Below are 25,585 nucleotides of genomic sequence, written 5' to 3' on the forward strand. Positions count from 1 at the left end.
TTCGCATAGTTTTTTTCTTAATTTGAAATTTATTATATTAAAATTCTGATAAAGCTGTCTTAGACACACATAACTTTTTTTCACTAAGAGAGAGACATGATTTTTAAAACGTAAGTCTTGATCAAAGACTACCCCCAGTAGTTTTACACTTTTGACAAGCTTTAATTTAGATTTTCCGCAATGTATGTTGAGAGTCGATACGAGATTACTATCATCAAATTTAGGTCCGAAAACTATAAAGGAACACTTTTCATCATTAAGCTTCAGATTGTGAGTAAATGAATAAGTCTGAATACCTTCTAGATCAAAATTGAGACAACGATTTGCCTCAACAACTGTGCTGCGCTTAAAAGAGTACTCTAATTGCGTATCATCAGCAAATGCATGAATGGTTGAATGTTGAATAGAGTTTGCTATGTCAAAAGTATATAACAGATACAATAAGGGTCCTAAAACAGAGCCTTGGGGTACACCTGATGTAACTGCTCCGCGGTATGATAATAAATTATTAAGTTGAACCATTTGGGTACGTCCATTTAAGTAATGAAAAAAAAATCTTAAACAACTTGCATCAAAGCCTAAAAATTTTAGTTTAGCACATAGCAATGCATGATTTATGGTGTCAAAAGCTTTTGAAAAGTCAAGTGATATCAATGCTGTATTTAAGCCATTATCCGTATTTCTAATTATATTGTCTAAAATATTTGTCAATGATGTATTAGTACTAAAACCTTTTCTAAAACCAGATTGTGAAGGTGGAAGAATATTATGGGAAGTGACGAAAGTATAAAGTTGTTTAAAAATTACTTTTTCAAGTATTTTCGATAAGGTTGAAATAATACTAATAGGTCTGAGATCACTATAATTTTGAGGTTCGCTTACTTTTGGTAACGGCTTTACGAGAGTAATTTTCCAATGAACAGGATAGTAACCAGATTCTAAGCAACAGTTTAGAATGTGAGTTATATATTTATCAATAAATGGACTGCAAAACTTTAGCATCTTGGCATTTATTCCATCAAAACCTGTAGCGTTTGACTGAAGGTCAAAAGTTATATCATGGATTTCATTTACGGTAGGTAGCTGAAGTGAAAATTTAAGTTCCTTACTATAAGTGTTTTGAAGGTAATAATTAAGTGTTTGATCATGGGGAGGATTTGAATTAAAAACAGATAAGAAATAATCATTGATTTTGTTAACATCGTTTAAATGTGAAGGAATATGGGTGTTCTCACGAGATCTCAAACCAAATTTATTTAATGTTTTCCATAACATTTTATTATTATTGTTAATTTTATTTAGAAAGGCTGCTTTTTCTTTTTTAATTGCAGAGACACAAAAATTTCGAAGTTGGCGATATGCTTCCCAATCAGCATCGAGTTTAGTTAGTTTAAATTTGGTTAAAGATACATCTCTTTTTTTCATAAGTTTCTTAATATTTTCTGTTAACCAGGGTGAGAATTTTTTTGTAAGTTTTTTAGTAACCAGAGGAGCATGTTTGTCAAACAATTTTATAACATTGTAATTAAAAAGGTATAACTTGGAGTCAATATCATTTATATAAAAAATATCATCCCAGTTTAAATTTTGTAAATCTTGGAGGAAGCAGGATTTTAAAAAATATTTGTAATCTCTGTAGGTAACATAAGTTAAGGAGTTTAAAGTGACTTTTACTTTTAAGGTACAGTGTATGATGCAGTGATCGGAAAAAATGTCTGCATTTAAAGTTCCAGAAGCAATAATCTTATCTGGAAAATTGGTATAAATGACATCTAGAATTTTTTGACTAGTTTTGGAGATACGTGTCGGTTCACTAATAATTTGAGTAAAATCGTAAGACCCAAAAATATCTATTACATTGTTTTCGAAAGTATGGTCAATATTTAAGTCACCTAAGAAAATTAATTTTTCATATTTTAGAAGTAAAGTAGGTAATAACTCTTCTAGAAACTCCGTGAGAACACCAATATTAGTTGAGGGGCTGCGATAGATAACCCCCAAAAGAAAATGACAAAATGTGGTTTTAATTTCTACTAATAAACATTCAATTTCTGTAGGACTTTTTATATTTTCAACTATTTTAGATGAAATATTTTCTCTAATATATGCAGCTACACCACCACCCCGTCTAGCGACACGGTCCTGTCTTAATAATTTGAAACCCGGTACGTCAACCGCTTGCGACGGCAACTGACTTGTCAACCAAGTTTCTGACACACCCATTATATCAAAATCATTCTCTAGAATACTATCTCTAAAAGCATCAAAGCCAGTAAATAAAGATCTAGCATTCACATGAGCAATTTTAAAGTTGTGATCCATAAAAGAGAATAAAATAAGAGGAGAAGAAAAAATAAAATTATAAATTTTAATATTAGTTAACAATAATTAGTCTTTTGCTTTACAAGATTCAATTTGTGTTGATACGTATGACAAGATAAATCATTTGCTGTATGATCAGTAGTTAATTGCAATTTAAACCGAGAATTTGAGAATGTACAATTTGGACAACATAATCTTTCTGTTTCACAATCTTTCATTTCGTGGGATCCGCTACATTTGGGACAGATAGCTACTTGTGAAGTACATTTGTTCTTGGTATGACCATATTTGCAACATTTGTAGCATTTTATTAAGTTGAAACATTCAGCTATATTAGATTTATGCCAACCGATATATAGCGAACCCCTTTCGATAATATTTTTAAAGAGAAACGGTGTAACTTCAATAATAATGTTATAATCTTTTTTGTTTTTGATTTTGGCAACTACCCTAATATCCTCAATGGAAGCATTAAGATCATTTCTAGAGATAATATTTTCCACAAGCCCAGGTTGAGTTGCATCTTCAGCAGGAACATTATAAATTTTTAGACGAGGGTTAAATTTACCAGGTACTGAAGCTGTGTAGGATGAGTTGCCTTTCGAAGAAACTAAGTCCTTTAATTTGCTCAAGGACTCTTTGTTTTCACAATTTATTAATAAACCACTTTTTATATGCTTTGTACCATTTACATTTATTTTTAAATCGGATTCGTTACACATATTTTTAATATCTTTCTCGATTTGAGCACTATTTTTATTTTGATCAGACGATTTTAATATAAGCACATCAGCTGAAGAATGGTTCGATTTAGATTTTTTCAACGCGCTGCCATAAGAACATGAAGGCGAGTTTTTACTCGATATCGTATCGCGATTTAAACCTTCAATGACATTTTGATAATCTTCGATTTTATCTTTCATAAGCTGACTAGAGTATTCCATTTCAGCAAGGAGTTTTTCTAGAAGCTGTTTTTCACGTATTAAACCTTCATTTTGAATTTTCAGTAACTTTAATTCAGTATTTGGATTGTCCTTGCACTTCCCGACACATTCTTTACACATCCACGATTGACGATCAACAAAAACTACTTTTGCCAGCATTTCAAAGCACTTTGAATGCAAAACTACCGAACATTTGGGTCTGTTGCACTTTATACCACTGCCAGAACGGACTTTCTCTTCGCAAATTTTGCAATTATTAGAGTTTCGAGTGTTATTTTTGGAGCTGTCGCCCTCACCGTCTGAATCGGTACCCATCGCGGGCAACACTAACTCTTCTTAATACCTCGGTTATATTGCGAATATGTGTCTTTATCTAACCTTTATCTACGCGTGATTATATTTCGGTTATATAATTTTCTTTACATTTCGCTTATATATAACCGTCACATAACCATTGCTGTATACGCTAAACAGAACACTGATATATAACCATGTTGCTTAAGAAACATAACGGTTATCTAGTCGTAATATAATCATAGCTATAGACGCTAAACATCACCATGGTTACATAACCGTTATATAAACTGAGTCTAACATAACCAATGGTTAGATTTGTGTATTGCGGTTATATAACGTTATATAACCGAAAGATAACTCAGTAAAACTGTGCTACTAGGGATATGAGTCATTAAGAATTCACGTTCCTACTTTAACACAAACACTAAATGTTTGTAAAAAATGAAAATCATTTACAGACAAAATAAGATAATTAGATTTGATTTGAATAAATGGGAGGCAAACTAGAAAATAATAAAAGTTGCTGAAAACGTACAGAAGGAAAAATACATTAAAGGAGCGCTTTTATTCCAGTTTGTTTTTACTACTGTGCTATTCAATCCTGTAGTAATGATATTTTTAGATTTACAAAAATGGTTTTATTGAATTTATTGTTCATGCATTTTGGTGGATGCGCCGGGAAACAATTCCTTTGTATTTTTAGGAATTTATTTTTACTTTAATGTGTTGAAAATTAAACTAATAATTTACGTTGCATTCTGCAGGCGTAAATAACTATTTATATTATTCACAATAATTAATAATAGTTAATATAGCTTAGTAAACAGAAATCCAGCGATACACTCGTCCGAAACTGAAGAGATGATTGATGTTTGTATAAATATTTACGATACATTCGGGAATTTCAATCGGTGAAATATCTAGTTTGTGTTTACTTATGATTCAGGCACAAAATCGTAAAAACAGTGCAGAATTTTTTAAGTCGTTGTGCTAATTAAACTTTTGTGTGGGTAACGATTACGATGTGTCAAAAGCACACGGTAATTAGTTTACAAAGAGAGGTTTTCGGACCCGAATTATATTTGTATCGATTTGTTTACACTCGTAATATAAATAAAAAATAAACTCGTTTAATTACGTGAAAGCAATCCCCTCTGCCCTTTTAAAACTTGCTTCGAAAGAACAGCTGAATGGAAAAGTACATCGGTAGATATGCAGTCAAGTATTTGTTCGTTGGGAAACAATCAGAAGTGACGCGCAAGGAATAATAGCGATAGTTTCCCCACTTCACTGTGGATATTAAAAGCTCGAAACAAAAAAGTAATCTAACTTCCCCTAAAATCGCGCCAACTCTTGTAGTCATTTTTAATCAGCGAAAAAAATTGGTTTTCGTGTCGTGGTTTCATTAACAAGCCACAGGTGTGCAACGCTTTGTAAATTTCCGTTAAACTAAACTTGGAGCAAACAATTCAAGGAACTCTTGGCAATAGTTAAGTGATATCTGCCATGTTATTTCGGGCGTGCTGATTAGTTATCTGAAGGTGGGAACAACGGACAACCAATTTTGAACAATTTTGTTGTTTTGATATGCTTCGAAAATTAGATTTCACACAATTCTGTCGCGGATGCAGATACTTTTTGCGAAAATCTTATTTGCAAATATTCACTTGGGTGCTTTTTATACAATAGCTTATCTCGGTTCCATTTTGCTGCAGCCTTTGTGAAATATTGTCCCGGATATTGATTATAAATGAGCATTTATTCTTGCTTGTGTAAATGAAACTCGGAATTCACCCAAAAACTAATTTATTAGCAAATTAGATTCAACAACGACATTGACACTGCCACAGTGTCCTTCCAACTAACTAGGCGTTGCCCGTACGCGCCTCACGCGTCATCATTTCCCGCCAATTTCACCAGCAGCGCCCCCTTCACTTAACAGTCGGCCACGCTTCCGTGTTCCACGTCCTCGGGGAACCACCGGTGTTTCTAAAACAAGTAATTAACCAATACCATGTATCCGAGCCGTAGTATACATCTACAGCCCGAGTCCCACTTAAGAACTATTTATAAACAACCTGAAAATAATCATAATCGTTTTTCTCACGTTGAGAATGAATCTGAAAATAATCATAATCGTGTTTCTCACGTTGAGAATGAATCTGAAAATAATCATAATCGTGTTTCTCACGTTGAGAATTAATTAAGAACAACAACAATAAGAACACCAACAACAACAACAATAAGAACACCAACACCAACAAGATCAGTAACCTCAAGAATAAGTAGAAGAACAATAACAAGAACAAGAACAATAACAACAATAACAAATCATTAACTCATGAGTTTCAACGTAAAGCGCTTAAAAACAACATTTGGGCCCAAAATCGTGAGTTCACGTTGAACTTCACTCAGCTTCACAGCGAACTCAGTCATTCGTCACTGACATCGCCTATTGTTTCGTCTCCACTCGTCGTGGCGACAACGTAATGTCTCAATTTGTCCACTGAGTGAACACCCTCATATCGTTTTTGGGAACGCGTCGCCCCCGGCATGTCCGTCACGACATACCTATCGTAGTCGAGCACTTTCTGAATTCGGTACGGTCCCGAATATTTAGGTAACAGCTTCCGACTTTTGCCCTCGTTTGAAGCTCGCGTGGTGCGTACCAACACGAGATCACCTGCATTAAATCTCTTTGGGGCACAGCGTCGCTTGTCATAACGCTCTTTTTGCTTCTGCTGTTCCTTTTCGACACGCTGAGCAACGTCTGCTCGTGTCCGTGGCAAATCACCATCATGAACACCCTCTGTCACCACGTTGGTGAGGATTGAGTCATTAGCATGTCGAGGTGTATACCCCAACAACAATTCGTATGGACTTTTGCCCGTAGTCGAATTCGGCGTAGAATTAATAGCCCAACTAATTCTACTCACAAAGTCATCCCATTTCTCTTCTTCTCTCGAGCTAGCAGCAAGCTGAGATAAAATCGTACGATTTAATCGCTCCACCTGGCCATTAGCCCGTGGTGTGGCAGTCGCGGTTAGTACTAATTTAACGTTTAAATCGGTACAATGTGTCTTAAACTTTTTGCTAGAAAAACAAGCCCCACGATCGGCTATTATACGTTTAGGTACACCAAACATTCCTGTAAGAGAAGCTAAAAATGATAAAACAGGGCCCACCTTAGTATTAGGCACGGCCCTGAGAAAGACAAATTTAGTAAATGCATCGATAATAGCTAAAAGATAAGAATTATGTGATTTGCTCTTTACAAATGGTCCCAAATGATCCATGTGCAATGTGTCAAATGGTTGCGAATTCTTAGGTATGGGATTCAAAAATCCTGGCTGTTTTCCTCCGGCTTCCTTATTGTAGAGACACTCCAAGCAGCTAGAAATATATTTATGAACATACCTCCGCATTGAAGGAAACCAATAAGATTTCGACACAGATGCCAAAGTTTTCTCATTCGATAAATGGCCAATTCCATCGTGGTGTGCTAATAAAATCTGGCGTCTTACCGCTTTTGGTACGACCCATTTTAATCCTGACTCAGTCTGTTTGAATACTCGACCATCTTTTAGTTTATACTCTTTGTGAATGGCACGCTCTTCAGCGTTCGTCGGTGATTTTTCCAATATTTCCTTCAACAATGCGCATCTCGCATCCTTCATTTGAACAGCTAAAATCCAATCATCATCGTTAACATTAATATGCAAGACTTCCACTGAAGGCTCCGAAGGATCTAATACCGGATTTCTACTCAAAGCGTCAACGTGACTCATTTTACTGCCAGGTCTGTATTCTACAGTAAAGTCGAACTCAGAAGTCAACAACCACCATCTCCCAATTCGTGGAATCAAATCTCTCTTGGTAAGGGTTGTTCGTAAAGCATTACAGTCTGTGATCACCTTGAATTGAAGCCCCAACAAGTATACTCGATAATGTTTGAGAGAACAGACCACCGCTAGCGTTTCTAGCTCGTACGAGTGGTACCTTTGTTCCTCTTTGGTCGTCTGTCGGCTGAAAAACATAACTGGACGCAAAGATCCATCACCTTGTCGTTGCAACAGAATGCCACCAATTCCAACTTTAGAAGCGTCAGTGTGTAACTCCGTTTCAGCTTCCGCGTCGTAAATTGCAAGAACTGGTCTGCTCGTCAAGATGTCTTTTAAAGTCTGAAAAGCCCGCTCTTGTGCTTCTTCCCAAACAAATGCACTGCCTTTCTTTAGGAGACTCGTCAAACTACTTGCTATTGTTGCGTAATCTTTCACGTACTTTCGAAAGTACCCACACAAACCTAAGAATTGCCTAAGTTTGTGTACGTCTGTTGGTTTGGGAAAAGCTGTCACCGCTTTGATTTTTGTCTCGCCTGGCTTAATGCCTTCCGCACTGATCTCATGCCCTAAATACTCTATTTGACTTCCAAAGAAGCAACATTTACTCAGCTTTAGAGTCAATCCGAACTGTCGAAGCAATTGAAACACCGTTCGTAAATTGTTAAGACCTGTTTCAAAGTCTTTGGAAGGTATCAGAAGATCATCTATGTAACAAAAAGCGGTCTGAAACCGTAATGGACCCAACACCTTATTCATAGCTCGCTGAAACACTGCCGGAGCGTTGGCTAGACCAAAAGGCATGCGGACAAACTCGTAATGCCCATCAGGCGTAACAAATGCTGTCTTTGGAATCGATTCGGTGGCCATTGGGATCTGATAGTACCCACTCGCGAGATCTAGTGTGGTGAAAAACTTTGCACCGTTTAGTTTATCCAAATGTTCGTCTACTCGTGGTAACGGAAAGCGATCTTTGATTGTTTTCGAATTTAATTGCCGATAGTCAACACACATACGGTATTGCCCATCTTTCTTCCGCACCAACAGTATGGGACTCGAATATGGCGAGTCTGATTCTCGTATGACTCCGCTACCTAACAAGTCATTTACTATATCTCGAACAATTCTTCTTTCGTGATGCGATAACCGATAAGGACGATAAATTACAGGTTTATCATCAGTCAAAGTTAGCTTCATTTCTACCGCAGTTGTGGCACCTATTTCCACTACATTTCGTGCAAAACAATCTCGAAATTCGTTAACGAGTTGTAACAATTGCTCGAACTGAGCCGGGTCTAGATTCTTATTGACTTGTGTAAGAAGTTCCCACCGTTGAAAACTCTTTACCTCAATCTTCCCCATAGAAAAGACACTCACCGTCGTAGCTGTCCTTTCCTGCTCGCAAGGCTCAGCTCTCGCAACGATTTGCGCCTTTCGATAGACCAGATCTTGGTGCGATAGATTGCGAACGGTCACTAGGCCTCCATCACATGTGACACACCGATGAACAACGTGTTCGAACCCTGGTCTCGGACGTTGACACCCTTCAACGTAATAAGCTCCTTTCCACCCATCGTCTTTTGCCTTGATTCGTATGCAACCAATGGATTGAGGAGGGATCACTGTTTCCTCTTCCGCCCAAAGTGCAACTTTTCGTGTCGGAAGTTGGCCTAGAAATGCTTGGATCGATTCGTTGTTTCCGTCAACTACTCTCACAGCTTCCTCATTTGCTATAATCGTATTAGCACCCGCATTCAGGAAGGTCTGTCCCACTATGACAGGCACACGTTGTGCACTGTCTTCGACGATCAAAGCTTTTACGTTTGCCTTGACAAGATCCACTTCTAGCTCTACTTCGACTCCCCCATGCACATCAGTCCCAATTCTGTAGCAACACTGCTTGACAAGGACCGGTTCAGCTCCTGAGTCAATGTAAGCTCGCGTCGGCTTACCATTGACCTTAATGTCTATGTAATAATTCTTATTATTACTTGCGTCAGCTACACTTGTCGTTAGTGCCTGCTTAGACATGTTTTCTTTTACTACGTTACCACGTTGGCACTCAGCATCCACATGTCCAATGCGACCACATTTCTTGCACTCAATTTTTGGTTTCGGGCACTTTGTCGCAACATGTCCTCGATTACGACAATTGTAACACCGAACTGACGAATACAGTTTTTGTGCTTCGACTCGACTTGGAAGGAACCTCCTCCTTTCCCGAGGCGCCTGCTTTGCGAGCGTATCCCGCTTGTCACCTTCGGATCTCAGAGTCGACAAATACTCAGCGTACAAGCTTTCGGGTGTAACGTAACGCCCTGCTCTAGCCCCATTTCTGAGAGTCACGTCAGTGATTCCATCAATAAGACAGGAGACTGCATTTGTTCCTGTTATGTCACAAGCCTGCAACAGATTTAATTTCCCAAAATAATATTGTGCCCAGGTTTCACCATCTTCCTTCACCCTATTCACTAGCTTACGAAGTGTGGAAGCATAATCGTGGTGATCGGGGAAGGTGGCTTGTAACAAACGTTTCCATTCATCCCAACTCCGGTCGTATGCTGAGGGATCGAGATTGTCGTACCACTCCTTGGCCAACCCCTTGAGTCGACTTATCTATCATGCCGTAAATCGTTGTACGTTCGTCCCAACCGTTCACGAGAGCCAACTGGTCAATTTTATGCAACCACTTAGTGGTATTGTCCTGATGTGTGCTCAAAATTGCGGTTTAGCAAACGTCGATTCAAGTTTTCCACGAGTTGCTCAAGTCTCGCGATTCTAGCGGATTCGGCCGAAACTGGGGGTGAATTTACTGTAGTGGAGACCCCAGGCGCGGACCTTTTCGGCCGTGGCTCATCGTCACTTGAGTCCGAGTCGTCCGAGTCCACATTTCCTAGGTACCTGTGACGCCCGATTGCGAAAATCTCACCAGAAAACTTTTCGCGCCTTTTGAGCCACACCCAAACGAAAATTGACAGCGTGTGGTTGCGTAACTCCTAGAACTCGTCAGAAATCAGAAAAACCAGATAAATTCGGCTAGCACCCGATTGATTTGTTCAATTTCAAATCGTAAAACACAATTTTGTTACGAATGAAACGGTACAGATTCCCAAAACTTCAATTTTTGGCCCTTGCCTTGGCGACCCACAAATTCCTCACAAAATCACCACAATTCACCACTCTCTATCGGAAACGATTATTTGAGCAATATCCTACCGCTGCTCTGTAAATGAAACTCGGAATTCACCCAAAAACTAATTTATTAGCAAATTAGATTCAACAACGACATTGACACTGCCACAGTGTCCTTCCAACTAACTAGGCGTTGCCCGTACGCGCCTCACGCGTCATCATTTCCCGCCAATTTCACCAGCAGCGCCCCCTTCACTTAACACTTGAAAATTTTGTTCATCGTTTGTTGTGCAGCGGTTGCAACAATTACTTTAACAAGGTGTACAAGTTATTTGCAAAAAATCGCTTCTCAAGAGCAAATCCCTGGAGGTAACGAATTTGCGTCAATCAACGTCAATCAACTTCCGGTGGTATGGAAATGCAATAAAAAGGATGGATAACAGGGGGAGCATGATTAGGCAGGTCTGAACAGATACAAGTGACAAGATATTTTTACATTATTTTTTCACAGAAATCTCAACAATTTAAATTCTATTTTTTTAAATGTCATTCCGTTCAGTAAATTTTGAATTTTGCGGAAAACAAAAAGTGTTATAAGAGCCTTCGAATGTAAAAAATTGTTGAATCTACAGTCATTTCTTAGAGACTTGGATAAATTCTATGTATTTCTTAGAATATTTTGTCATTGGCTGGTTTTCAGACGAATGATTTTTTGGAAAATCATTCGCACAATTTTCCTAATTTTTGAAAAAAAGAAACTTTTTCTACTTTGGTTTCACAAATTGTTTATTGTGAAACTGAAAGTAGTTTTGCAAAGAGAACTTTTGTGTATAATTCCTTTTAGTAAGTTTTTAGTAGTTGTATTGGCAATGCTGGGCTGAGTGTCTTCAGTCATAATTGTAATTTAATGTGTCATCTGTCAACAGCAAGTCGTTTATTGATAAAGCCCAAATAATTCACAAAGTTTAGAGAAAATAGTTTGAAAAAGTTTTGATAAGTTAAACCAAACAAAAACAAACAACAAAAATAGAAAAAAAACATTCGTGACACAATAGAGCGTCTTATAAAATTTGTATACTAATAATATACTATTATTCAAAGGGTTTTTGATTAAATAAAAATATATTGTAAACGATCAGTCACTAGGGTTGTAATATTTTTTTTATTTATAAAAAATATTTTTTATTGGCTCATTCTTAAACGAAGTATTTTTTGATGAATCAGTTCGTCAAATTTACCTGATTTCTTTAGAACAAGTTTATCCGAAAAGCTTTTAAGGTAACTTATTAGAACCTAAATTCATCTTTGGTTTTTTAAAATTATTTTTGTCTCGTGTCTACGTGAAATATTATTTATTTTTTTGCGAAATTATTTTTATGATGTTCTTGACTTTAGCCATTTTAGCAAGAACAGAGCTTGACCTAAGACCTTTTAAGTGCAAAAAAATATAAACCAGCAATAACTTCTTAGAATAAATTTTCTTGTTTTCGCAAAATAAACTGCTCGAAAAAAGTTACGCATTTTACTGAATTATAAATAAAATCTGCAGAAACTGTAAAAATAATATCATTTGTGATTTTCTATAAAGCATTTTTTATCGTTTAGAGTAATTGTCCAGTAAAAATTATCACCTTTAAATATTCTGAAACATATAACTTGAAATGCAGCTCATTTTTAGAAAAAATATTTCTGGACAATTTGCAAAAAATATTTCGACAATGATTTGTTTGGGCTTTTATAAATTTCTTCTCAAAATATTTTGCCATTGGCTCTTTTTAGACGGAATATTTCCTACATTTTTCCTGATTTTTGTCGAATATAAATTTTGTTCAAAGAGCCTTCGATTGTAAAAAAATAGTGAACCAACAACCACTTCTTAGGGCTTCAATAATTTTTTGGGTTTTCTAAAAATAATTTTTTATTGGTTCGTTCTTAGACGAATTATTTTTTGGAGAATTATATGTAAAATTCTCATAATATTTGCAAAAAATAAATTTCAGTTAAGGATTTAATTTGCAAAAAAATGTACTAAAAATACTTCTTAGGCCCTAATTTATTTGTTATTCTGAAAATTCGAGTATTTTGTCAATGACTCGTTTTTTTCAGATTTCTTTTTGTCGAATAATCGGTAAAATTGTTTTGGTTTTGTAGAAAATAAATCTCATCCAAAGCCTTTTAAATTCATAAATATAGTAAAGGGCCAAAAACTTTTTAGTATCCTAATACATTTTTTGTTTTCTCAAAATATTTGGTCATTGCTTGGTTTGTAGACGAATTATTTTTTAACGGATTATACGTAAAATTTTTCTGATTTTAGCAGAAACTAAATTTTGTTCAAATGACTCTCGACTGCAAAAAAATAGTGAACCGACAATCACTTTTTAGAGCTTTAATAATTTTTTGGTTTTCGCAAAATATTTTATCATTAGCTCGTTTTACAAGGATTTTTTTGGTGAATCAATGTTATAATTTTCTCGTTTTTTGCAGAAAATAAATCTTATTTCATAGAAGTAGTAGACCCACAATTAATTGTTAGGGCCTTAATAAATTTTCTGATTCCTCAAAATATTACAAATTTTGTCTTGGGCTCATTTTTAGATAAATTATTTTTGCTGATTCATTTGTAACATTTTCCTGATTTTAGCAAGAAATAAACCTTGCTCAAAGGACTTTCAGTTTTATCAAATGTATTAATAAAATAAATCCACAGAAACGCTTGCTATAATCACAGTAACGATTGTTTTTAACTGTTTATTAAGTTTAACATAGAATTAATAATTTTTTTTGTTTTTTTAAGATATTTTGTCAATGACTCGTTTTTGGCTAAACTATTTTTTGGCGAATCATTTCTATAATGTTCCCGATTTGAGCAAAAAATATACCTTGTTAAAAAGCCTTCGATAGACGAAAAAAAATAGTGAACCGATAATCACATTTTAGGAGTTTAATACAATTTTTGCTTTTTTAAAATATTTGTCTTTGGTTCGTTTTTAGACAATATTATTTTTTGACGAACTATCCGTACAAGTTTCGTAAATTTTGAAAAAATAAATCCTTTTGAATGGGCCTTAGATTGCAGAAAAATTGTGCACCCCTAATCACTTCTTTTTTGTTTTCTCAAAATATTTTGGCTTTGAATTTTTTTGAGTTTTTGGACGAATCAACCGCACAATTTGAAGACCTTTCATTTTATAAAAATAATGAACCAACAATGATTTCTTAAGCCCTTAATAATTTTTTTAAGTTTTGTATTTTGCCATTATTTTTTGCGAGTTATTTGTACAATTTTCCAGTAAACTATTCTAGTGTCTAAAATCAAATTTTGCTAATGAAAAAAACCATTTACTATTTTATAAATAATTAGCAAGAAATTGCAGAAGTTCGTCCTTGTAACACTTGCAAAATCCGTTAGATAGTAAATTAAAGGTGTGCAGCCCGCATAAAATTGTAATTTCGCACCAACTTTTGCGACTTTAAATTGAATAAAAATCCGAAACAATGAAATTACGCTGAACTTACAGTTATTTAGTTTCTGATTTAATTATCGTCTTTTCAAATCGCGAATTCAATCCATTCATTTGCATCAATTAGGGAACAGAGTCTCAAATAATAAAATAAACCTTTTAATTAATTATGGATAAAGTTCTGTTTTAGGAATGAGACACCTGGATCTTTCCAGTAACATGGAGGTATTAAATCTCGAGCTACATTTAAAGCCAATTTCGTAAAACACGATGTATTCCACTCTAACAACTTCGATGTAAACTTGTCGAATTTAATAAAAGTGAACCGCAGAATACCTCCTGAATCAATGCGGAATTAGGCAGAAATTAAATTAAGGTTAGAAGAGAAATTTCTTCCCTTTAACGTTATGAGCCTGAAACGCCGACTTTTCTTGTTGCAGCAAAATATGGAAACTTGGATATTTAGGTGCATAAGGTTTAGGAACTTTTATAATAATGTAAATTTAAATCATAATAATAAACGTTTAGCTTGGAATATTTTACAGCCGAAACAAAAGAATTCTTTTATGAGGCGCCTGTTTAAATAAAATCTTACTTTGCTAAAGCAATTAAATTAAATAACATGCTGACCTAAAAGTTGAAGCGTTTAATAAAGTCTCTTACTATTTTTATCACGTCATGTGTTCGACAGTTTATGGTTTGTATGCGCGTATTCAGGTAACAAATCCAAACATTTAATTAAAACGGTTTTTGCTCTTCGTTGATTATTACCATTGCTCCTAAAGCCAGCTGAACTAAAAGGTCAAAGCAGTGCTAGACTTGGAGATAGCGTCGTTTGCAATAATTTTATTATTCCAACTTTGTAAAAAACAGTGTTTTTCTCTTTGATCGTTCATTATACGATTTTCTTAATTAAGATTAGCTCCAAAGTGTAGAAAAAGCAACGAGACGTAATTAAATACATCAGCGAGGTGTTAAAACTTATTGATTTTATTAGCATCGCTGAATTCTTTTAAGCAGTGATCAGAACTAACAGTTTTTATTAAATACAAATAATAATATAGTAAACAAAGAATGAGTGCAAATGACGGTTTAGTAAACACACAAAGCTTTTATTTGCAAAGAGTGCTTCAGTGAAATTTCATTATCTCTGAGTCCAGTGCGAACTTCCGACCCAAATTCCAGTTCGATGAAAATGATAAATTTAAATCTACTTTCGATACTAAATACTTGGCAATGATTCGTTATCGGAACATCCACCTTAGATGAGTAGTAACGATCAGATTTTTTGAAGGTTTAAAACTTTATTTAGGTGTCAAAAATGGTTTTTAAAGAAAGAGTAGAAATTAGGTTTCAAAATCCGGAATGTAAGATTAGTTCCTAGAGCAAGAAAAATTAAAACATAATTTTTAATGGAATAAATTACATTATATCAACAAATTAAACGATACACGTTTTGTAGAAAACTTAAAATTTTCACTTGCAAAAAACAGTTACAAAGAAGTAAGTTAATCGTTGAACCTAATTAATTGCAAAATTGTTCGTTTTCCTGTAAAAATTCATCATAACCTAGAAAATAAACTGATGTATGAAAATACATATTACTAAAATCAGGCTCCCTCTGCACTACCAAATTTTTTACCTTAAAATTACATTTTTATTTTCAGTAAATTGTTATATGTAGAATTTTTTTCTACAGTTTGTCTTAGTTTTTCACTTCTATTTTTGTTATTCCAATTATTACTAGAATTTCAAAGTGAGAAGATAAGTAATTTTGTCTACAATCGATATCTAAAATTAATATTTGCGCTTCGAGTTGGCAACGCAAAGTTGGCGTTTTCTCAAAAAAAACGCTAACTCTCCCATTTTTTAATTTTTTAATAATAATAATAATAATAATAATAATAATAATAATAATAATAATAATAATAATAATAATAATAATATAATAAAAGCATTTATTAAAAAAAAATGTGAGGAGGCGAAGTCTAGCTAATGCTGTTCTACTTAACCTCTCACAAAACAAAAATTTTCAAATATAAACCAAAAAAAAAACAAAACTATAAATAAAAACGAAAAGAAAATACAAGTTCATAATATAATATTAATATAAAAAAATACTTTTTTAAAAATAGTAAAAGAAATAATATGTGTCTTAAATATCATTGAAAAAATGTAAAAGATAAAAGAAATAATACAAAATGAAAACATCAACAACAAAAACATAATTACTCAAGCAACTATTTAATTATAGTTTACTGACTTGACTTCAAATGGTTTTCGATATTAATATAAATGACAATAGCATTATAGGTAAAAGATCTAAGAAACAAGGCGTATAGTGTGCTTTTACACAGTCTTATGAATCTTCAAGATTACAAAACAGTGCAACTTTAAAAAATAATTTAATATACAGTTAAAATCTATCTAATAAACAGAAAAATTTCATTGAAGAACTGACACTCGACATCAGTAACTTTAACGCTCAGAAACTAAACATATCTGAAACACAAAAAAAATAAAAAAATTGAGATTAAAATTCCGGAGAACAAAATACTGAAAAACTGACCTGAAAAACACTAACATCCTAAATAAAAAACAAATACCCTGAGAAAATGGAAAGCTAAAAAATGTAGTAACTGAAAAGCTGGAATACAAAAAACCTGAAGAAACAGGAACATTGAAAGTCTCTAGAACTAATAAGTGAATAAAAAAGTAAGAAATCTAAAAAAAATATAAAACTTAAATAAGGATATTAAGAAGAAAATTGAAATTATAAGATAATGAAACTACGAAAAACAGATACATTTAGGAAATGAATATGAAATATGGAGAAATAAAGAGCTGAAATACTGAGAAACTTAAATGCAGTGTAATTAAAACACTAGGAAAATATGACATTGAAAGACTGTAACCTTGAAAAACAAAAAACCTCTAAATATAAAAATAAAAACCTATTAAATGGAAAACATCTAACGAATCGTTTTTTTTAAACTAAATACTAATAAAAAATTGAACAAAATTATGTATTTTGAATTAGGAAAGTTAAACACTACTTTAAAATGATTAAAACATACTTAAGATACAAAAAGTCAATCTATGAAAGTTAAGAAAATTAAAAATTGTGTCAAATATTTACATTTTTAACGAAAAAAAGTGTAAGAATCGGTCTCTAATGAATAATGATTATTAAATAAGTTTACTTGATTTATATGTTCTCGACATGTTGTTTATTTTACTTCCGTTTCAATTTTTTTTCAATTGATGGAATTATCGAAGAAATGTGTCACAGTTTCGCTATTGTATTGTTGGAAACAATTATTTTTCCCGATAAATGTAGTGTTTGTTAAAAAGCAAAACTTTATGATCTAGTACACTTGTTGATAAAATATAAATATTGAAATGTTAAATTAAGGTAAAACCTCTGTTGATGAAATTTCGATTCCTCGCCGAAATTAATTGGAAAATGAATCAAATTTAGACAATGTCCGTTGCCATGCCCACCAGACTAAAACTTTCTATTATCACATTTTGCTAAACAGATATAAATCGTGTTCATATTGATGTGGCCCTTCATTCGGTAATAATTGGGACCCGCGCCACTTCACTCTTAACTAGTTAATTACATAGGGGTTGAAGGGGGCCCTTTTCTTCTCAAAACGCTAAATTGAGTTAGTCGAAGCTTATACCTGTGCGTAACATTTCAGATTCTGTTCTATGTTTCTCCGATAAATTCTGGTTTTGTCATGTTGGTGATATTATGGAAAGATTGAAATAATAAGTGTGTAAAAGAAATAAAAGAAAATGAAAATGTTTCATAGCTATGACTTGAGAAAATTATATAAAACACACGTTTGCGTTTGATTTCTTTTGGGTTTTTCATAATTTTATACGTTTTCTGCATTTGAAAAAAAGATGGTAAACTATAACGGCCGGTTTACAAAATGTTTTAATCGCAAATAAAATTTAATTCGCGATTAACTTACATTTACAATTAAAAGTACTTTAATTCTTTCAGGATTTTTAGTACTTTAGAGCCGGTTAACAGAAAGAAAAATTAAGATTTAAGTCAGAATTAAACCAATTCGAATTGAGTTGCCATTTAAAGTACACTGACAAATGTCAAGTTAATGGCGAATTAAAATTTGATTACATCTAAATTTTCTGTGAGCCGGCTTTTAGATTATTACTTGTAATAAATCACTGAAGACGAAGAACTGCAGAACAAAAATAAAAATTACCTTTAAATTATAGCATCAATTACTTAATTTCCATTCTATTCTAGTCTTTTTTTATTTTTCGTCTAAAGTGTAAAAATTAAAATTAAAAAAAATTGAAAATGAATACCTAGTAGTAGATACCAGTTGCAGTTGAATTAAGAATATAAAATAATAAAACATAAACATTGTGTCGTGTTTAATTTTTCTTGTTTTTTTGTTATTTTTTTGTAGTTTATTGTAATGTATCACCAAAGAAAACCAATAAGTGTGACTGCAGAACAAAAATAAAAATTAGCTTTAGAATAAAGCAATTACTTAAGACTTCTATTCTAATTTATGTTTGCTTAAGAGATTTTTATTTTATTATTTTTTCTCGCGTTTTTATTTTTTTATACATCGTGTTAGGAAATGGATTTTTTTTGCCAAGACAGGGATTCGAACTTCCCTAGGTGCCACCACTTTCATTTAGTTTAATGAAAAAATTAACAGCTAATAAACTACCATAAGTCATACAGTGGCTCTCAACAGGTGGGTTAATAAAAATTTTTGAAGAAAGTACCCACTTTTTTTTTGAAAAATGATATAAAGCTTTTTAACTCGTCTCAACATGACAAATTCACATATGAATTATTGCTAAGCTATTCCCTAACACTTTAAAAACTGGCGCATCAACTCAGTAGTACGTTGTCGAAAAGCATGTGTAGATCACGGGAAAAATCTTGAAAAGATTCCCAAAGTCATATTAAAAAAAATCTGGAGCTACAAACTTATTTTGTTAACTTCTTCAGTTTTCATTATTCTTTAATGTTTTTATGTTTCACACTAAGTAAACGTTCCCTAACAAAACAAATAATTATTTTTAAATTTCCTATCAGACTTTTTTGTAATTAAAAAAATTAAAATTCATCAAAAAAATCACAGTTTGTAGATGTGCCAACACTGGGAATTATTTCCTAGGAAACCATTTTAAAAATAATTTATTTTTATTGTTGATCAAATTCAATTGTGATCTCTACTGCTAGACAACGTTGCCACATATCGTTTATTTAAAATTCGTTATTTATCAATAACTTTAATACAAAGAATTTTTTTACTATTTTTACCTTTATATGTAACCAATTCTCTTCCACACTCCATTGAGTTGGTGCGCCAGTTTTTGAGCACCCGGTATACTTTCTTGTAATGTAGTATTGAAGAAAAATATGGTTACTAATAGAACAAAAAGAAAAATTAACTTTACAATAAAGCAAACTTTTAAATCTTCTGTTCTAATTTATTCTTGCTTCAGAGTTTTTTATTTAATGCGGTCTAAAAAGCAAAAAATAAAATTCAAAATGTTTTATAATAAATGCCATTTTGTTGGAGAAAGTAAAAAAAGTACACTTGTATTGCACACGAAGTTTTTTTGAATCGAAAATGTTTCTTAATAATTGCTATTTGGAATAATAAGTTTTCTTGTAGTGTCACAATGAAGAAAAAGATGGTAAATAATAGTAAGCGTAGAAAACTAAAAAAAGCTCCAAGTGAAATCTAGAATTACATAACACCGAGTGTATCAGAAATACGAGTGTTAATCTTAACAGGTAACAGAACTTAACAGATAAAACATATTTTCTATTTAAAGTTTAAAATTGGAACAAATTCTAAACAAAAATGTGAATCCGCCCTTGAGTGCAAAAACAAGAGAATCAAACTATTTTTATTGTGATAGAAACTAAATTATAGAAACTAATTTTTATTAAACACTGACCGGCTCATTTACACAAAAGAAAGAAAGAAAACATAACATAAATAAAAATTTTGCAAAATGTTATATAAAAAAGTTGTTATATTTGATGAGTTTTCTTACGGAGTAAAATTAATGCACGTATTTCTGATACATCCTACATACGATTTTCCCAAACAAAAATGTAATTATTCTTCAAAATATTGTTAAAAGCAAACCGTAAAATCATCAAAATAGACCAAAAATGTTCAAAAGTTTACGCAACCCAAAACTTTTTCGATTAATTTCGCTAACACGGGGTGGAAAATTACAAAATTTGATCCAAATTAATGATAATTTAGCTTAGTTCGCTTGATTAAATGCGTTTTAATTTCAGTTTAACTCGTTTTTGGGCGAATTTCTTAAAAAATTAACCGATGTTTTATCAAAAAATTGGTTTTATACTTTTAAATTTTTCAAGCAAGTAAATACGTGTTTGAAGTTGTTTTCAGTTTCTTTTGAGAAATACAGAGAACTTAATCACCTAATTTCTTTTTTATTTTTATTTTTACGAATGTGTGTTAATTATCTGTCAGAATTTTGTAAAATTACATGTCGAAAAATAAACCGAAAATTGTGAGAATTTTGCATTTTTTAAAAATTTTAATTAGTTTCAATTGCTAAAAGTAGGTAAAAATTAAATTGTTTCAACTGGAGATTCATTTATTGTACAAGAACTTTTTACAAAATCATTTTTAATTTAAAGTAGTGTTTTAAGTATTTAAGCACATTATTTAAGCACATTTAAGTATTTAAGAACTAAATTTTAATGTTTTTCCCAAATTTTCGCTAATAGAGACCCAAGAATCATCAAGTTAAATCCACAATCATCTTAATTTAAATTTAAATTTAAATTTAAATTTAAATATTTTTGTCCTTTTTAAGATGTTCTTCAGCCAGAAATGCAATTTTTTCGCAAAATTTCGTCAAAAACAATCCGAAAGTAAAATTACCTACTTAAACTAAAAAGAATGAAAGATTTGCCTAACATTTGATGAAAAACCACTGAATTAATTGAAGTGAAATTGATATCTTATCTTTTTTAGGTCAAGCTTGAGTTAATATGCAATAACTGGTAAAAATACACCTAAAATCACAAAATAAATAATAATTAATGTTAATTCCACTTGATTTCGTCCAGTTTTGAGCAAAATAAATCGAAAAATCACAATATTCGATCGAAAGTCATGTTCTATTTTAATTAAAATTTTAAGTAGAAATATCGCCAAAACAAATTAAAATATCACAAAAATATTTGTTTTTTTGTGAGTGTTTAACAGGTTTTTCGAAGAAGTAACAAAATTAGGCCAAAATAAATTGTAGATGTCTTTTACTTTTTCGAGTGATTTTTTAAAAGTTTTTTGAAAATTCGACTGAAATCGGCTGAAAAATCACCAAATTTGGTCGAAATTGGTACTAATTTATCATATTTCAGTCAATTTATTTCGTTTTTGAACCCAAAACCCATTTTTTGTAATAAAACAAAAAATAAAAATGAAACTTTTGTTGCTTTGTCTGTTTCACTTGATTTCGTTTGTTTTTTAGCAAAATTTCGTCAAGAATAAGCTAAAAAATGACGAAGTTTGGTCGAAAAAGGGGTTATTCCAACTTTTTTCTAGTTCTTCTTATCCACAATGTACCGACCTGAAAAATCACTTAATGTGATTTAAAATAACATTTTTCAGTTCTTACGTTTTATTAGCACGGTTACGTAAATATTTTGCAAAAATTGTCAGTAGTAAGTCAAAAAATCGTGGTTTTCTTGTAGTGTACCACTGAATAAAATGATGTTAAACTATAAATATAGTTGCAGAACAAAAAGTAAAATTAACTTTGCAATTAACTTTTTGTTTAATCTATTGTCTAAAAGTAACAAAATAAAATACAAATTGCCATTTGAATTGAGAAAATAATAAAAATATGTTTTCCTGATTCAGAAAGTTGGTAAACATTAAGTGTAATTGCAAAACAAAAATAAAAATCAACTTTGCAGGTCAGGTCAGTTAAGACTTCCGTTCTAATTTATCTGTACTTGCAAGCTTTCTATTTAATCTATTATCCTGAAGACAAAAGATAAAAAACAAAATACTTAATAATATTCCATTTAGATTGAGAAATTATGAAAAGATGGTCATTGTGTCGCAACAACCTTACTTTAGTTTCTTTCCACGTCTTTTTGGTCGGTATAATCATTGTTATGACTCCAAATATCCAACCTCAGATCGGTTTGATTCCCACCGAAGACATCAAACAATAGATAAGAAGCCAATTTAGAATTTAATATTAGACTTTGCCACTGAATTTTCCCTCTGCTTAAAACTTGGTTGAGTCTGAAATTGCAAATGACATGCAATATAAGATAAGGTTTGATTCATTTTTAAGCCACCACATGACTTATCTTTACACCGTTTAATAATTTGTTCTTCCAAGAGTATTAAGTTTCAAGTCGAAATTTCTCACCATTCAAAAGAACCGCTCATTATCTTGAAACCAAAAGCGAAATACAAGTTAAAGTAAATATTTTGTTACCGATAAATTTGTAATGAAAGAGAACCGTAATTATTTATTTCTGTGTTAAAATAGGTTTTAACTAAATTAATTAAAAGGAAAGAGGAAAATCCCGACTTTAACAACCGATGTCGCTTCGTACGGTCACAGGACAGTGTTTCCACTTGTTGAGCGAAATTTCAGTTTGGACTCCATTAATAATTAATGAAAGCAATTTACTTCATGTTATTTAGCAATTGCGCGCTTAATGTCTTGTGGAAAAAAAATCGCATTTTCATCGTTCATTAGTTTCGTCATTGTTAAGCTGAAAAAATCAATATTTATTTTGCATTAAAATTTTAAATAAAGTCGAGCTGAAAGCAAGATGGATGTTGCTTCACAATTAACTTGACTGTAGACTGAATGAAAAGTAGTGTTCAACATGCTTGGGGAAATTTCTAAACTTTAAAGAAATCTATTAAACTTGCATGACTTTGTAGCGGCCAATAAAGTTTCAATTTGTTACTATTTGACACATTTTCACACAGAAACCTAATGAGTGTGTTAATTGTATGAATAATTACTAGGCTAATAAATTTTCAATAATAATATCGTTGCTAGTGACATCATTTGAGTGATTTACAATAGATTCATCAGGCGTAACAACAATTTTTTAATGAGCACGTTTCGTTTTGTTTAAATAATTGTTAACATAACAATAGGTAATTTATCACGTTATTGCACAATAAAACGAATTAATTAAACTATATAAATGAAATAATTATTTAGTACGGATTTATAGGTCACCCAAATCTGTTTAATTGGTTATAATGTTATAAAAAGCCAGCTTAATTTGATTCAGTCCGGTTAGAGTGAATGAGTCAAGTTTTATCTTCTGAATCTTTCAAAAAGAAAAAACATAATAAACTCACACAATGCAGTAGCATTTTGAGTTCAATCTGGGATTTTCTAGTAGGTAATAATGGGAAAACTTTTAAACTAGATTCGCATCAAATCGGTCGAATATTGGGAAAATATTGACTTACCACTTTAACAAATACGCTTCATGAATACAAAAGTTGAATAATTTAAATACAAAATTGCGGAGATATAAATGCAACACGGGTTTATTTTGTTTAACCCGGCGCATCCACCATTTGTGTTGCAATATAAAAATCAATTTTTTATGATAATTAAACTTAGGTATTTTAATTAATCAGACAGTGTACAATATTTGTCACGTGATTTGGATCGATGGCACATTCGTAGTAAACTTTCTTAATTAATTATGAGAAAAATAAAAGTAAACAAACTTTATGATCGGTTCAAGTCACTAATTTTCCTGTAATAATCATCGAGATCACTTAAGCTTATACAAATATTTTTTTACTTTCCAACATGAGACAATCAGAAATCTTAAAACAAATTTAAATTTAAATTTTAACTACAATTTATAGAAGCTTTAGCAAAATTTAGCAAAAAGTTTTACTTCTTGTTGTGTCTTGCCTGGAAAATAAATAAAACAAAGTTTAAAAATCCGACACTCCAAACCTTTATTTGAAACTCTACGCGTTTCAACCACAAAGTGGTCATCCTCAGGTGAGAATACAAATTAAACTCACCTTTCTCACCTGAGGATGACTACTTTGTGGTTGAAACGCGTAGAGTTTCAAATAAAGGTTTGGTGTGTGGGGTTTTTAAATTTGTTTTTATTTGATGTTTAATCATATCTTGATTATACAGTGTTCCAAAAAATGACGTCATAATATTAAAAAAATTAATGGCATGCTATGTGCCATTAATTGCCACATTGCCAATTGCTCATTACATGTCTCTAAAGTGTTTTTTATACTTATACTGCGTTTATAATACGTTTATTATACAGGGTGAGTCATTAATACGGGCGTGCTCGATTGCACCTACAGTCAAAGATATCGAAATGAATCAAATGATACTGCAAATGGGAAGTCTAAGTGTACTTTCTAAAATTATTTTGCCATATGTTTCGTTTTTACAGTGCAGCCTTTAATATAGTTTCATTAAATGGCACCCCCTGTATATTTGTACATATTTAAATTTGCACTTTTTTAGGCTGTATAAATCAGTTTAGTTTTTGCAATTTACGTTAACCGTTTAGAAATTATTTATTTTTTTCTACAATTTAGTGCGTCTGCAAGCATATTATTAAAAAATCGCAGAGCGATTGGTTTTTGGGATATCAAGTTGAGACTTTGTCCGTGGGTAAACAAATGTCTGAGATATCTTTCGGTGACAAAACTGTGCATTTGCATTGTAGCATCACCTTGCTGTGACACATTCATTTTGGTAAATTTTGAAGGACCATAACTTGATTTTTTTAAATAGCACTCCCTGTATTTTATTACTAATTATTATTCAGCGCTTCATTTTACATCTTTTTTACCTCTTTAATTTTTTTCCAAAAGTTAAAATTTTTGTTTCATCCAAATTTTGTCAAAAAACAAGAGTATGGATGATAATGAAGGTAATCTTGCATGAACGCCCCCTGAAATTTGTGAAATTATCCAAAATACGGTCCCGAATTTGCTTTTTGCCAACCTAAAAATTTTCGTTAAATGTTTCATCAAACAATGCCTATTATGAAATTGCAATTGATGACGTTGAGTGCCTATTAAAGCTTTAAAATGGCGACAAATTACAAAAAATATTATTGTGACGTCGTACTTTTTTGGAACACTGTACAGGGTGTTTCAGCTAAGACTTTTGAGCCTGATATCTCAGATGATTGTCAACGGATTTTTATGGAATTTGAAATAGATATTTTAGAAGATAAAGACTAAAATCCAATTAATGCAACAACTCAAGTCTTAAAAACGTAATTTTTACATGCCTTTTTAAAATGTTAAGACTTATATTAAAAAAAATATCGTCAGTGAAAAATGTTGTCAGAAAAAACTCGTTTGTGGAAGACGTCTGTTTCGCGAGAAAAATAAGAAACAAACTGTTAAACGTGGGTACAGATGCAAAAGCATAGATCTCTATGAGACAAATGAGCACTACCATTGAATTTTGGTCAATCCTACTCACAGAAACGTAACTGTCACGCAAAGGACATTTCACAATTATCTCTCGCCCA

The 25,585-nt window shown here is 32.2% G+C and overlaps 2 protein-coding genes across 4 annotated transcripts in view; one reads left to right on the forward strand and one right to left on the reverse strand.

Moving 5' to 3' along the window:
* Positions 1–25,585, forward strand: part of Dh44 (Diuretic hormone 44) — a 123,910-nt gene that overhangs the window by 45,821 nt on the left and 52,504 nt on the right. The gene's annotated exons all lie outside the window — the stretch shown is intronic.
* On the reverse strand, positions 5,353–10,811 carry LOC135266312 (uncharacterized). The gene is made up of 2 exons (XM_064356788.1): positions 8,780–10,811; positions 5,353–5,552 (listed from the first exon to the last, which is right to left on the reverse strand). Exons 1-2 carry the CDS (start codon positions 9,431–9,433, stop codon positions 5,499–5,501), a joined length of 708 nt encoding a protein of 235 aa, XP_064212858.1. The 5' UTR covers positions 9,434–10,811; the 3' UTR covers positions 5,353–5,498.

The sequence above is a fragment of the Tribolium castaneum genome, chromosome 5 (genome assembly GCF_031307605.1).
Source record: "Tribolium castaneum strain GA2 chromosome 5, icTriCast1.1, whole genome shotgun sequence".
Taxonomy (NCBI): Eukaryota; Metazoa; Arthropoda; class Insecta; order Coleoptera; family Tenebrionidae; genus Tribolium; species Tribolium castaneum.